Consider the following 16,104-nt stretch of genomic DNA (forward strand, 5'->3'; position numbering starts at 1 on the left):
TTAAAATTTAATCTAAGAAATGATTCTACAAAAAATGAAGGGGTCTGAAATCCTTTCTGTATATTCATGTGTACACTGAGACTTTATCGGTTTAATAATAGAAAGCTGGTCTTTGAGGAAATCAGAAGTACTTATTTTTTATCATGATCAATTTTACACATCAGCAACATCAACTTTTATCTGAGATGATTTATTTTAATCACTAAGTAGTAGATTTAATAAATGAAACGGTCTAAAGATTCTTTCTCATTAAGACAAAAAGTTACGATACATAGAAATCAAGATGATGAACGAGATGTAATGACAGCTTGGTTATGATCTAAGCTTCAAACACACATTATATATGGTTCCTTCCTCATACATGAGTTAGAACGTTTTTAAAATATGTATTTAAGAGGAGAAAGTGAGTCGGAGTTCAAAAGACTATATTTGTATGACGTGTTTTTCATTTGAAACCATTCTCATGTCTGAAGACTTCTTCCATATTAGCTGAACGTCAAATCTTATTGTACTTTAACACAATGTACAGTCCACCAGTTTCATCAGTTTCATCAAAAGGTGATAAATTCACCTAAATAAAAATAAAATACAGTGTAAATGAAAGATTACTGTCAATCCAAGACACAACTTCAAATGACTGAAAACAGGATTTATGAAACAAACATATTTCATGATTATTGAAAGAGAAAAAGATTAAACAAAAAATAAAATCCATCTTAAAACCTTTTCTGAAGCAACAGTAGAAATATAAAGAAAACTATCAAATGAAAAAGTAAATAGCTGCAGTATCATTTGTTCACTGCTACAGGTTTTGTGCATCATGTAAAATAATAACACAATAAGAATTCATTTCAATCAAACTGTGACTGCTTTGTTTCTGACTGGTCTCTTTAGCTCATTATAACACACATGAACCTTTTCTGAACTAATTCATGTTGTTTCAGTTTGACTTTAAGGGAATATTGTCATTTTCTAAATCCTGCCACTGATGGAAATAACTTGTTCTATTGTCGTCACAGTCAGGTCTCCTTTATGTCACGGTTTGTCAGTCCATCTGTTTTGTCCGTCTTTGATTCACGAGTCACGTCCAACAGTATCATCGTCTTTATCAGGTTTGTGTTGTGTTGACTCACTCACACATTTCATCCAAACTCTTAATAGCTTCAGATCTTGAGATGTTTCTCCACTGATCTGGAATTTCTCCTCTCTTCTGGAATTTTAACTCATAGTGAGCTTCCAAGTCATCTTTAAACTTGCACACAAACCATTTCCAGTATGGCAGTTTGGATTCATCAGGGGTAATTTTCCAGTCTTTATACTCTGGACCTGCAGTTCTGTACTCTTTATAAGGAACAGTTTCCTTTGAATCACGACGAGGGTGAAAACAGCCGTTACTTGCAACAATTGTTGTGCAGAAATTGATGCTCATCTCCACTGTGCCTCTATAGTGCCATCCCTTGATCCCAGACGTACGATGGAAAGGAACACTGTGGTCATCAGGAGCATGATTTTTCATAGTGTTGGTACAAACAGCTGCACAGAAGGGACACTTTACCCAGCAGCATGAGCACAGCTGCCTGATGAGGATTTCATCTGGCTTCTCTCTGGATTCCTTCATCTCATCCAGGTTGAAGCTGCTCATCTGCTCAGTGATGGACGTGAGTCCTTTCTTGATGGTTTCTCTGAGAAAGTCAAACTCCTTTATGTCACTGAAGTTTTCAGAACTAATGATATCAAACTTTACATCTCCTTTTAGCAAACTGGTAAACTCCCTGAGCCACGTGTCAATGTGTCCTTTCTCTATTTGGACTTTCTCTGTTGCACCAGATAAAGCCTGGTTCACAAGTTCAATGATGTCATTGACGTTTTGCCTCAGGATACTCTCTGCTTCATTTCTGTGTTCTGTGGAGATGTATTTTTCTACTTCAGCTTTTATAAAAGCCTCTGTTTGTTTTCTTGGGTTTTGAATGTAGGTGATGAAATCATTAAAGTTCTCTTTCTCAGCGAGTGACTGCAACACGTATTTCTCCAGGTTCAGCCTGTTCCCGTTGAATGCTGGATAATTATTCTTCATTCGTCCAGCGAGACCAATGGCGGTCTTGTTATAGACAGCCTCAAGAGTCGAAGCTTTCAGCTTTTCACAGATCAGTTCTGCAAGAACAACAGCAGAGGAGCTTCCTTTACAGAAGCTTCTAAAGATGTTGCAATATTGTGTTTTCTTGCTTTCTAAATAAGTGACTGGATCGTTGTTCACTTTGAATTTCATCTGGGACTCTAGAATCCAGCTCTCTGCCTTCTCAAACACGTACAGCAGGAGATCAACTGTAAACTTCTTTTTCAAAGGATATTTCTGCTTTGATTGAAATGTTTCCACTTCTTCTTTTACATGTTTGGCCACTTCTTGGAGGTACGTTGACGTGTAGCCTCTTGTAGCTACAGGTTTGTTCTTGATTGCTTTAAGGGAATGTTCTTCAACTTTGCCAATGAGCAATTTGATCTGTTCTTCATCTTCACAATTAAAAGCACTCTGAGATCTTTCAAAAAATTTCTGGATACTCGCAAATGTTGTTGGCAGTTGAGATCCTCGTTGTGTCTTTGTGTCTTCAGATTTGTGTTTTTTCGAGATTATGTAATCCAAATGCCATGGAAACGCTGAAATGTTTTTATATCTGCCACTTCTTTTGGATTCTTCTATGAGAGTCCATTCAATTCCAAGTTCTTGAAGGATGGCAAACTGATCGTTTTTCAAGTTGATGTCCTCGACGGGTTTTGTATTTGCTGTTAATTCAGTAACCCAGCCTCTCCAGACAGAGTTGAACTTGTTTTCAAGCTCTTCATCTTTGGCCTTGTCCTTCAGCTGTTCAGCAAGCTTTTTGCTTTGTTGTAGCAACTTGTTCTCAAACTCTGTTTTCTTGTCATCCAGCTCTTTCCGAGCATTTTTTAGCTGGATAACTTCATCCAGCTTCTTTTTCACTCCTTTCACCAGCTCCTCTTGAAACTCCTTGATTTTGTTTTTGAATCGTCCGCTCCACTGGGCAAGCATGTCTTTATTTCTGTCATCTGCAAAGTATGTTGTCATTGCTTTCTTGATTTCTTCGTATGTTTTACTCATTTCTCCATAAAGACCAGTCAACTCAACTCTGTCAAGATTTCCATTTTCGATTCTGTTGTAAAGCTGGTTTTCAATGGTCAACATGTTGCTCCTCAGGACCCAGGTCCAGTTACAATACTGGACCTCAAGTTTTCTGTACACTGAGATTTCAAGCGTGTTTTTAAAACTGAAAACAAAATTTTCTTTCAGAAGGGCTTTCCACAGGTCCTGAACTTTGTTGCTGAACTGTGAGAGAGTCATCCCATCAGACTTTGAAGCTTTAGAGAGGACGAATCTCTTCACTACTTGGATGCTCTCACAGTAACCTGGATTGGGAGGAGCCATGGGTGGACTGCCCTCCCAAAGCTGAGCAGAGTATTTCACATCTTTTAGCACATCAAATTCAATGATGTCACTGAAGCTCTCTGCACTGTAACCCTCCTCTTTGGCTGCTAGTTGGGCCATCTGGTCCAGTTTTTCTTGCAGCCGTCTCTTTCCATCCATGTTTTTTTCTGCTGCAGCAACATCTGTAACGTTCTGATGGACAAACACGCAGCTGGGAGAAAGTTTAACTTTCTTCATCCTCATGAAAGCCTGAACAACGATCTGGAGAACATCTTGCATCTCAGCGGAGTTCTCTCCAAAAATATTGATCAGCGTCATGTTTCCCAGACCAACAACAAATGTTGCCAGTTCATTGTCGTGGTGAAGAATAGCATTTCCAGGTAACTCAGGAGCTCGCAGTCCTTCAGTGTCCACCACTAGAACATAGTCAAACTTAAGGTCTTTCTTGAGCTCCTCTGACACTTTGACCAGCTGCATGAAGGCACCCTTTGTGCACCTGCCAGCACTCACTGCAAACTGCAATCCAAACATGGCGTTCAGCATTGTTGATTTTCCGCTGCTTTGTACGCCCAAAACTGACAACACAAAAACTCTCTGGTTGCCCAGTTTGTTGATGACCTTCTGTAAAAGACTGGAAATCCATGTTAAAGGCACATGACCTGCATCACCGTCCATCAGCTCCAGTGGGTACCCTGATATCATCAGCTGTGCAGCCAGCTCAGGGTATTTGGACCAGTCAGTTAGTGTGTGCTTGGTATCTGTTGTGACATGAGCTTCATAGATCTGTCCCATTTCTCTGAAGATGTGCTCCAAGCCAAAAGTTGCAGACTGCAGTTTTTTTGATATGTCTTCAAGCCTCATTTGCGTCTCCTGTAACTGATCGAACTTATCACGTTTGTTCTTCAGAGCCAAGACCTCAGACCATGTTTCATCGTAACTTTGGAGAATTGAAGACAGATTGCCTGTGGAGAGGGCATCCATTAAGATCTGCATCCATTTAAGGAAATACTCTTTGTCTGTTGGTGGCAGTGATGAGAGGCTTTTAATGAACAACTCCATCAGTTTACTGCAGGAAGCAGCACATTGTTTTTGCCTTATGTCCTTCAGTTTATCTTCCTTCTCACATTTGTCCTTCTCAATGTGTCCTTTGAGATGATACAGCTCTTTCTTTATTCTGCACCACTCGTGCCACAGATGGCCCTGGCAAGGGAGAAACTTGTCTTTGATGTTTGAAACATCCATCCCCTTCAGCAAAGTCACTATTTCCATAGCAGCAGATTTCCCTTTTTGGCAGGCTGGGTCCTTTTCATCCACTCCGCTTGCCTCAGCCATATTTTCTAGCTGGAAGGAGTTTCTTGATCTGGAATCACCAAGAGAAGACAAATATTCTCCAATCATCTTTTTCAGTTGTTCAGATATATCTGACATGCTTCTTTCTTTGAGCCCCAGTTTGTACTTTCCTTTGATCTTAACAACATCACAGTTGTCATCAACAATGAGACAAATGAGAGGCTTTTGAGATTTAAAAAGGGTCAACATTAGTGGCCAACTTTTGTCATCTTTGTGTAGAGTTGGGACAAGAACAACATTGACTGAAGATTTCTCAGTCAGTATGTCACGCTGTTTTTCAGTCAACAGAGCATCACCATGAAGATTACAGAAGGCAATGCAGTCATTGAAGGCATCATTGGGGTTTCCAGCGGGGCAGTACCAGGCTATCTCTGCAACACCGTCCATCAAATGGCGAGACTTGGTGCTACCTGGGCAGTTTCGGTGGAAGAAGGTGCTGTGGCGCTCGTTGATCAAAGTGTTCATCAGCTCAGACTTAGACAGTGAGAGTGAACCCAGGCGGAAGAATGACACCAACGGTGTCTGAGCTTTGCAGATTGGAATACTCATAGTGACAGCATGTGAACCATCACTGGCTTGAGTCACCTTCCAACTTTTAGTTATTTGTCTGAATGTCCACAGAGGACACTCGATGTCCATTGTTACTGGGTCAGGAACAAGCAAAGGTAAGGCATACTGACACTGAGACAGCTTTGTAATCATGCTCTGTTTAAGGAAATTGTCTGAGCAGTGGAATACTGTCATTTGAACGTCCATTGGATGCACATGAGTCTGTTTTGTCTGGTGTGAGTCTACACTGCTCATCAATAAAGACTCCAAATCACAGTCGTCTGTCTCAGTGGTGTCAGACACTGGATCAGGATCTAGATGGGTCGTCTCAGAACTGTCTGGTCTTACAGGAATGTATCTGGCCCTGTAGTCTAACATCATCAGCCTGCCAAGAAATGCTTGAGCTAGATCTTTCTCAGATGTGTCATGGTGCTGTTTCATAGGTGGACCTATCTTAAGAAAATCTGCTGGTGTCAGCTTCTGTTGACGTTTATCTTGAAGGTGGAGTCTACCAAGAAGAGCTTCAGTTTCTTCTTGACGTTGCTTCTCCCTGGTGATTCCTTCAGAAACCTCCCCTGTCTGCCGTAAATCAGTAAATAAACATGAACTCTATGTAAAAACAAATCTTTCATGACATGGGAATAAGTAAAAGGTCCTGAAGAACTTGTAGAATAAATTTGAACTTCTCCTACCGTTTGTTTGTCATCCCTCTTTTCTTCATCTGAGGTATCTGCGGGATAGTAAATCAGAAGTCAAAATTAATGTTCAGTTTTCTATTGTTTGCTGGAAGTTCCTTTGAATCTTACAAGTAGTTCTTTTTTAATTATTGTAATTTTTATTCTGATTCAAATCTGAATGATCTTTCAGAAGAGAGTGTCTAGGCCAAGAGGTGGACAGTACAGCAGCTACCGTGACTTCACCCACTGGCTCAACACTAAAATTCATTATGGATTCTTCAAAAGTCGACAAGTATTTATAAAAGAGGAAATGACATAAACATATAAGTAATAACTCTGTGTTCCAATATTCGCGAACGGCAAAGGCTATCACAGCTTGAGATTAACGAGGTACAACACAGATGCTATGGCAAGAGGGAGCCAGGACAACAGGTTGTAGGGTCCTGTCGTCCAATCTATTCTCCCCCTCTCTGGAATTTAAATATACGAAGTTGTTTTGCAGAAGAACTCTTCTAACAGATCGACCTTTTACACCTTAGCCATAAAGGTGCAAGGTCCAAACACTGAACAGACCCATGCTATCGGATCTCCCTAATGCTGAGGATTTACGCTTCAGTGGAATACCACTCTTGTTTCTGGACTAATTAGTTCTGAATCGAAAGAACACCAACACGATGTGAGGAACTACAAAGAATGAATTGACTCTTCTATTTCATATGGACAAAGGGCAGCACAATGCCACAGTGGGTAGCGTTGGCGCCTCACAGCAAGAAGGTTGCTGATTTGAATCCCCAGCGAGGCCTTTCTGTGTGGAGTTTGCATGTTCTCCACTGCGTGGGTTTTCTCCGGGCACTCTGGTTTCCTCCCATCATCAAAACATGCTAGGTGTTAGGCACCGGTCAGGTTGGCCCACAGTGGCGGCACGTGCGAGTGCACCGGCTCAGGACCAACCTTCCATGTCTGACCATGCAATCTCGTTATATGATACTTGTATAATATAATGACAAATAAAGGCTCTTTATCTTTAAGTCTAGAAACCTTGATGTTATGTTCAATTATGTCTTAAACTTGTGATGTATTAATTTTCGTTTTCAGGGACAGATACATGCAAACATACTTTTAACAGATTTTTAACTCCTTCCCCCTCTCCAAGAGTGACCGGGGAGTGAAAAACGGATAAGCAGGTCGTAAATAACTTGGTTTCCCCAGAACCAGACTCTGATCTGCATTTCTCCTCTCTAAAAAGAGCCTGAGTTTGATAATATGACTATCGAAATTGTAATAACCTGGTAAGTTATATATTGTTGTTTAGAAAGGGCTAACGATCCCAATGAGACGATTTTGATCCCTGTACGATAAAGCTAGCCCAAGTTCACATAATTTGTCACAGTAAGGATGGATCAACATTGCCATCAAGTGGCTATCTTTAAAAGTATTTTCTTTCTTTTAATCATCGTTGAAGTTAAAGAATGTTGAAACTTAGATATGTTCTTATACTAATAGTAGCTATTAGTTGAAATCATAACTATTGGAATTGTTATTTTAGAAACCCCAACCTTTTATTATTAGCAAAGTGTCACTGTAAAGAGAACATGAGTTTATTAATTTATTGATGCTTTTGAGTTATTTTGATGTGGTCCTTCTGATACGTCATCTTGTCATGTTGTAATGTTGAGTGTTGTCGCATAGGGAAAACATTGCTAACGAGTCATGATGAGTGATGGAATGATTCAATTTAGTAATATAAAATAGGTTAAGAAGATCAGGCAATAAGACATCTCGAGACAAAGAAGTAGGCGTTCTCTTCTCTTTCCGCGTGAAGAATCTGGAAACCCAATCCAAACACGCCCTGAATAACTCATAAAACCAGAGAGACGCTCCTCTTTCTCCGCTCTTTCGCCGGACTTTTTATGCACTTTCTCCGCACTTTTAACTTTCCATTTTCCGTTTCTGTTTTACTTTTATTTTAGTCTTCTTCTTTACGTACTTAGCAGTGTTGGGGAAGTTACTTTTAAAAAGTAGTGTTTGCTCGTTACTCGTTACTTCTTGAAAAAGTAACCCGTTACTTTACTTAGTTACCCCCTGCAGAAAGTAACTTTTTACGTTACTCGTTACTTTTACGTTACTTTTATGTTGCTTGACTTTGGGCATAACCCAATATCTGTTCCTAAGTGTAGGCTTACATAAAGTTCTACTATGGAGGACATAACCATAGGACATAACAGGTATTTCTTTTGTGCTCTTCATTAAAATATAGTATCAACAGGCTCCTTAGGAACAACATGATAAACTCAAAATGGGTCATATGTCTCAAAATAAAACATGCCTCATCTAAATCCAACAGAAAAAAGAATAACTCATAACGAATAAGAATAACAACTAGCAACGAATAAAAATGCCATGATTTCGATGGCTGTAAATAAAATAAAATGCCTCTGTCACACGCCCGCCGACAGGGGGGACAAACGGATCTGCTGTCCCGGGCCCAGGGTAGGAGGGGGGGGCCAGAACTGGGCCCTCATTAAATTATGGAATAATTAAAATAAATTAATTAATTAAAATAGGCCTATTTGTGAAAAAAAATGTATAATATTTGATTTACATAAAAGCTTTTTATTTGTTTTCTTCCTAATTGTCCTTGAAATAGTGGTCAAGAACCCCCCCACCCCCAACACAAAAATGGTTTGGCCACTGATCAAAATTTGATGTTGCCGTTTGATTTGAAGTTCAGTACGCTCAAAATGTCCGGTCAGCATAAGTCCGGTGCTCAGAAAAGGGTCCCTGGGTGCTTGTCTGGCCGTTGCCGGCGGGGGGGGTGTAGGGCCCTGGAGATCTGGGGGATGGGTGTGGCTGCCGACTGGCGGTCACGGTTTGTTTGTGGTTTGTGTTGTTTGTGTTCGACTGGGTGAGTCACAGGGGGAGAGCGTGTTAGAATGAGGGAGGGGGGAGGTGAGTAAGGTGAGTGCACGGAATGAGTGGGAGAACCTGGTGGAGGGTGTGAATGAGTGAGGAAATGAGAGGAGGGCTGAGTGGGATGGATGGAAGTGTATGAGTGAGTGGGTGTGCAAGTAGGTGGCAGGGGAGGGGAGGGTTGGGTGGGTGGGAGGAAGGGAGGGGGGGGCGGGGGTGGGTGCTGCCGGGGTCCCTGGGCGCGTGGCTTGGGCGTGGGGGCGGGTGCTGGCCCGTCCCGGGCGGCCGTCTGGGGCGGCCTGGTCCTTGTGGGCGTCGGCTGGGCCGCGTGTCTGGTGGGGGTGGGGGGTGCTGCCCTCGGGCTTGTGGGGCCGGGGACCCTGCTCCGTGCCTGTCCCGGGTGGCTGGTTGCCTGGCGAGGTTGGTGGCTGCCTATCTTGGGCCGCCGGGGCCTGCTCGCCGCAGCTGGGGGGGGGGCTCTGGCCGGGGGCCTCCTATGCCACCAGCTGGATGGAGGCATGTCCCTCTGTGGTGTGGTGGTGGGGACACGCACCCTGGGGTTGCTGCTGGTGGTTGGGGTCCTGGGACTTCCTGTCCATTGTCTGCTCTCCTTGGGGGAACGGTTGCACCATCACAGCCATCTTTAAACACTCTTCATCCTCATTCTGCATGGTGACACAGTCACTGCATCCTCTGGTGAACATTTAAACCGTGTATACAAACCGTGAACATTAAGGACTACTGTGGTTTAGTTATCTGCTGTGTTATACAAACATGTATGTGTAGACTTAAACACGAGTGTATAAAACTTTTGTGCCATGGTTGTTGTCTACCCCAGTGTAATCTTTCTCTTTTGTGTGCCTTTTAGGATTGTCAGCTTGCTCTCCGGCCGAGACCGGGTGATGTTCTTTGTTGTGTTTCTCAACAGGTGTAGCAGTTGCTGCTTGGTGTATCCCTCTTTTTCTCTCCATCCCCCCCCCCCCCCCTTTTTTCTCTCAACTCCTGTCCACTCTATCTTTCTTTCTCTTTCTCTCTCCGTGTCAGGTTCAGCAATATTATGTAAAGGTCCATCCACCAACATGTATAAAAAATAAAATAAAGTTTAACTGAGATTATCAAGAGGAGCCTTATCATTCATAAAGCTCCCCTTGGCAAATCAAAATCTGCTCAGCACAATATAAAGAACAGATCATTATTCTGCTTGCTTCGATGCTGGACAGGACAAAAAAAAAATAAAATAAAATAAAAAAAATAAATAAGTCCGGTGCTCAGAAAAGGAAAGAAAAGAGAAGAGAAGAAGAAAATAGAGGCCTTAAAGACTTTCTTAACAAATATTTAAAAAAAAGTTGGTGACGGTGAAGCTGGGACTAGTAAAGTGAACGTAGGTTAGAAACAGCGCAGCCAACATTTACCAGCCTTGTAACGTAACCTAACAGGCTAGCTCTAATGCTAACGTCCATTAGCTTGTATAAAAGCCCGACACAACACGTTATCTTTGACAGAAACAGGATGAGAGGAGAGAGATCCAGCTGCAGTCAGGTGACAGAGAGAGTGATGCGGGAGGGGCGCGCTGTCCCGGGACAGAGTCAGGCTACCGGTGAGAGAGAAGAGCGCGATAGAGAGAGTCACAGTGATGCTTGCGTGCGGGGGGGCAGCAGTGTCGCTGTCAAATCTGTCCCTGGGAATAGTAACGTTGCCCCGATTTGAAAAAGGAACTACGTTACGTTACCAAATTTTCAGTAGTAGCGCGTTACCCTACTTTTTACCCGAAAAAGTAGTTACGTTACTGTAACGCGTTAACGCGTTACACACAACACTGGTACTTGGTCACGTTAATACTTAGTAACTTTGTTTTAAGAACAACTTGAATACTTCAAGCTCTGTTTGTTTCTCGTCGGATGTTTTTCCCCGACGTACAATTCTTGTAGTGACTTAAATATTTTTCTAGTTTTATTCATTTTTATACTCTACGAACCGAAGTACTAACCAACATCGTTTATAAGTTAGCCAAGACCCAATCTCTTCGACGGATCAAGAAACCAAGAAGCTGTTGCCATAGCAACGACACAGAGAAGACGTGACGATCCGGCTTCCTTCTTCAAACACAAAGACATCTAAAAGTGTCATCTACTGCCTTTGACTAAACACCTACAACGCTCTCAAGCAAAGCTGGGTGTTGAAGTTGCAGACTAAAACAACAAGTCCTGTCTACCAGTCCAAGAGAGACCTGCATCAGCTGTGCCGTTATCGTCACCAACTCGTCACACCAACGCTCCGCCATCACCGACACTGAGAAGACTGTACAAAAGTAGGCTGAATCGTTCCTACCGCTTAAGACAAAGAGTTGGTGTCACTACTTTGAAACTCCCTACTAACATCTTTTAGAGAAGATTGATGATGATTGATGAGAACCCCCCTCCTCTTCACCATCACCATGGTGATCAGGTGAGCAGAGAGCTGAGGAGGCTGCGCCCAAGGAAAGCAGCGGGCCCTGACAAAGTGTGTCCAAGAATGTTCAAGGCCTGCTCTGCTGAACTGGACTGAAATGCCGCTTCAGCATTATATTATAAGGTATATTATAACCTATTATAAGGTTGAAACACACCTTATAACTTGTGTTAGTTATTTAAATTTTTAATTATGGGGGAAATGTGTACAGTTCCCATGTAGCTGCTGGGGGCATTAATTAATGAGGTATACCGTTGGTAAGTTGTGTTCTGTGTTTTATTGACACAGAAATTCAGTAAATTCAGTTCATTGAAAATTCAGTAAAAAAAATGCAATTATTTGTGTTTTAATTAACTGGAACTATTAGTTATGTTGGGTGGCACAGTGGCGTGGTGGTTAGCACTGATGCCTCACAGCCAGAAAGTTCTGGGTTCTAATCCAGGCCGACTGGTTCCTTTCTGTGTGTAGTCTGCATGTTCTCCCTGTGTCTGCGTGGGTTCTCTCCAGGTTCTCCAGCTTCCTCCCACCGTCCAAAGACATGCTGGTTAGGTTCATTGGTGATTCTAAATTAGGTGTGAGTGTCTCTCTGTGTTAGCCCTGTGATAGACTGGAGACCTGTCCAGGGTGGACCCCCCCTCTAGACCAATGACAGCTGGGATAGGCTCCAACACCCCATGATCCTTCACATGACAAGCGTTTACAAAAGATAAATGAATGAATGAATGAATGAATTAATATTAATTATGTTATCAATAAGTTGTCACGTCACGAGTTTTGCCACTTTTAGTCGACGCTCACTGCCCCTTGCTCTCCTACTTCGTTTTAGCGTGGAATAAATCTGCAGATCTGGTTCTTGGTGTCTGATTCAGTCTCAAGTCTGCTACACAAGGAAAGACTCACAGCCCTAGCTAACCACCTGGAGAGGTACAGCAGAGAGAATCCTGGAGAATAAACAGGTTTTCTCCACTGAATACCAGAGAAGCAACACTCCAGCTACTGGTAGATAAAGCAGTCACCTGAGACTATAAGACCAGACAGACCAACCTGTGCACACCTTGGCTTGACTACTGGAAAGCCGTATGCTTCAAGTTGTACATCAGGAGTGAGCAAGACATAGACTCACTGATCCACACCACCCAGATCTACAGCAATGACATCGGAATGTCATTGGGATAAATGTGGTCAGATAATAATGTAACAGAGTTAAGAATGCACTATGTTTTAATTGTAAGTAATTATTGCCTGTTAATTTATTTAGTCATTTAGTCATTTAACAATTTTGTCGAGTATTTGTGAATTTTAACGCAAGTTACTTTATATACTTTTATTTTTATAATTTGTTGAGGAAATATCCATCCTGTACATTGCCTGTTCTGTATCTCTTGGTTTCCCTAGCTCCTTCTCCCCTCACTCACTGTGCTTTAAGGCATTGCTGGGGATACGTTGTGTGGAAAATTAGCTGCTGTGCTATTCAGCGGTTTTCTTTGTAAATTCAGCCATTTATATATAAATCTTGGTGTAAAGTGATGACGTGTTATGCTGGAAAAATACAATGTTAAACTGTTGAAAAAGATATTCACTCCCATCTTTCTTTAAATAGTAGGGAAAAGGTCCCACAGATAAGGCACATTGTCATTTACGTTACCCAGTTGTTTGTGTTGGTTTTGACCACTGATATGAATTTTCTGGAGATTTGGAAATTAACTTTTTGAACACGATCACATGACTAAAGTAACATTACAGACATTTTAGTGTTGATTGCTAATGCAAACTCACAGAGGTGTGCAGGCTGTGCAGAGACGCCCCTGATACAATCCAGCCCACAGCAGCAGGGTATAAGATGCTAGCAGGCAGGGCATACAAGGAACACCATAACCAAGTTGCTGGAATAGTGTACTAGAACATCTATGCAGAGTATGGACTGGAGGTCCCATGGTCAATGTTGGAGACACCTCCAAAGGTGGTGGAGTCACCATGGTGATGGCCAGATGCACACCTCGTCCACACGTACGAAAACGATCTTTTCCCCCTCCATTTTCCCTGGCATCGTTTCAAGAATATCTGCGTCCACACGGATCCGTCCTGATACGCTACTTCATATTCCAGGCCTATAGGTGGCGCCGTTTCAGTTTTAGAAATTCACCAAAAACGGAGAGGAAGAGGCGGAGCATGCGCATAAAGCTTGAGTGCTGTTTACAAATCGGCTTTAGAAGAACCCAAACTCAAGGAGAAATTATATTTTGCCCTAGTAACCCTAATAGGCTCAATATCTTTTCCAGCAGGAACACTAGCATGTAGTCCTCCATTGTTGTTGATGCTGTTATGAGACGTCTCGCGGGAGGTGGAAGGCTGCTCGAGGGGTGTGGCGATGACATCATCGTATGCGTTTCTCTCCGTTTTTCGCTGTCCACACAGAAACGCAAGAGGTGCGTTTTCGAAATTTTCCACCCTGGGACCTGGTTTCAAAAAAGTTCGTTTTAGGGCAATGCATTTACAGGATTCGTGTGGACGATCGGCCAAAACGATGCAAAACATCTGCAGTTACACCATCTGTGTGGACGGCCCCTGAGTCGCAGGTGATGGCTAACCAACCAGACGTAGTACTAGTGGACAAACAGCAGAAGAGGACCATAGTGACAGATGTAGCCGTCCCCAGCAATAGCAACATCATGAAGAAGCAACATAAGAAGCTCAAGAAATACCAAGGGCTGAAAGAGGAACTAGAAAAGATGTGAAAGGTAAAAGTGGCCCCCGTTGTTATAGGAACACTTGTGGTAGTTACCCCCAAACTTCAAGATTCAAGATTCAAGATTCGAGATTTCTGAAGACTGACTACAGCAGATTCCAGGAACAACATCTGAGATCTCTGTCCCACCCACGAGGGGTAAGAGGGGACTTGGTGTTGCCACACGTTTTATAATTGGGTGAACCGTTATGGCATAATACAGTTCAATACATTTATTTATGTAGTCAGCCAGGGTTGCACAGTCCAGCACTCTGATTCTATACTCTGATTTTATAGCCCTTCCCTACTCGATATTAGCCTGGTCGTCACCATCCTACGTTTCCGCCCAAAATTTGATTTCGGTCTGCACGTTAGTCTGGCCCAATGTAATAGGAATCTGTCTCCGTAATGGGCGGATGCTTATTTTGAGGTTTAAAATCATTGGAGTTCCCTTAACCAATCAGCAACGTTTGGTAATGACGTATATTGTGCGCCGGAGTTCAGGCTCTTACGCTTACCATTTCCGCATCCAGTTAAATAAATCAAACTTTTCCCAAAGCCAGTTGGAAGGAGAGCTACGACGTCCTTGCTGTCATGTTTTCTGTTCAATTTCCTGTTTTATTTTAAGGTCTGGTTTTCCTGTTTGTGTTCCATGTCATGTCTTTCGTCATGTCTTTCATGGTTTAGGTTCTGTCATGTTTTGTCATGTTTTCTGTCATGTCTTCCGTTCTTCGTTTTCTGTCATGGTTCTGTCATGTCTTTTCCGTCATGGTTTAGTTTCTTGTGTTTCTGTTTATTTTGTTAAGTTCTTGGTTTTCATAGCCATGGTTAGTGTTTAGTTTTTTTCTGTTCTGTTTCCTGTTTTATTTTGCCAAGTTCTTGACTTCCTGTTTTGTTACTCCATGTTTTCTTTTGATTAGATCATTGGTTTCATCTTGTGTTAATTCTTGATTTGCTTCACCTGTGTCTCGTCACCCCTGCTCCTCGTGTGTATTTATAGCCCTGCCTTCCCCTTTGTCCCTGTCGCGTCATACTGCTTGTTACTGCTTGTTTGCCATGTTCCATGTTTCTGCTTGTTTGCCATGCGTTCCATGTCAAGAGTTTCCATGCCATAGTATTTTCATGCCACGTCAGAGTATTTAGAGTGTTTTTGATTTTTTGGGATTTCCTGCCATACCGGCAGCGACCTTGGTTTTTGTACGTTTGTTCTTTATTAATTAAAACCCCTTTTTGCCTACTCCTGCCTCTCAAGTCCTGCATCTGGGTCCAAACTCCCAACCCCCGCTACCCCTTTGTGACAGAATGATGCGACCAAAGAAGGACCCAGCAGACTTAGTTTTTGACGAGGAGGACACAAGGCAAGTAAAAAATTATCTGCAGCAAAGACTGGGATACGGACCATGGCTCACACCTGAGTTGTTGCCTTTTTTCTTGGGCACACGTTTGGCCATGGAGGCCCCGACAGGCAGGATGGGTCCACGAGGACGACATGGAGGGAGGTCTGCTGGCCGGCAGCCTCTGGAGTCCTGCACTGCCGGCCACGTGGTAGCGTCTCCCCGGCCTGCTGGCCACCTAGCTTGCAGCGAGCCGCTCCTGCCTCCGTTCCTGCTCCAGCTCCCATACCGGCCTCGAGGGCCGGCTCATGCCCCGCTCCTGCTCCCGTACCGGCCTCGAGGGTTGGCTCATGCCCCGCTCCTGCTCCCGTAGCGGCCTCGAGGGCCGGCTCATGCCTCGCTTCCGCTCCGGCTCCTCTCCCGGCTCCGAGGGTCGCTTCAGCTCCGGCTCCTCTCCCGGCTCCGAGGGTCGCTTCAGCTCCGGCTCCTCTCCCGGCTCCGAGGGTCGTCTCTTCTTTGGTTCCTGTTCCTGCCCCAAGGGTCGGCTCATGTCCTGCTCCAGCGCTGCTTCCTGTCCCTGTCCCGGCTCCGAGGATCCGCTCATGTCCTGCTCCAGCGCTGCTTCCTGTCCCTGTCCCGGCCCCGAGGATCCGCTCATGTCCTGCTCCAGCGCTG

The 16,104-nt window shown here is 43.4% G+C and overlaps 1 protein-coding gene across 1 annotated transcript; it reads right to left on the minus strand.

Moving 5' to 3' along the window:
- Nucleotides 1-300: 300 nt before the first annotated feature.
- Nucleotides 301-9,077, minus strand: LOC311486374 (interferon-induced very large GTPase 1-like). The gene has a single exon (XM_084542187.1). It carries the CDS (start codon nt 5,774-5,776, stop codon nt 1,130-1,132), a length of 4,647 nt encoding a protein of 1,548 aa, XP_084398313.1. The 5' UTR covers nt 5,777-9,077; the 3' UTR covers nt 301-1,129.
- Between the last annotated feature and the right edge of the window lie 7,027 nt (nt 9,078-16,104).

Source organism: Chelon labrosus (assembly GCF_963514085.1).
Source record: "Chelon labrosus genome assembly, chromosome: 4".
NCBI classification, from domain to species: domain Eukaryota; kingdom Metazoa; phylum Chordata; class Actinopteri; order Mugiliformes; family Mugilidae; genus Chelon; species Chelon labrosus.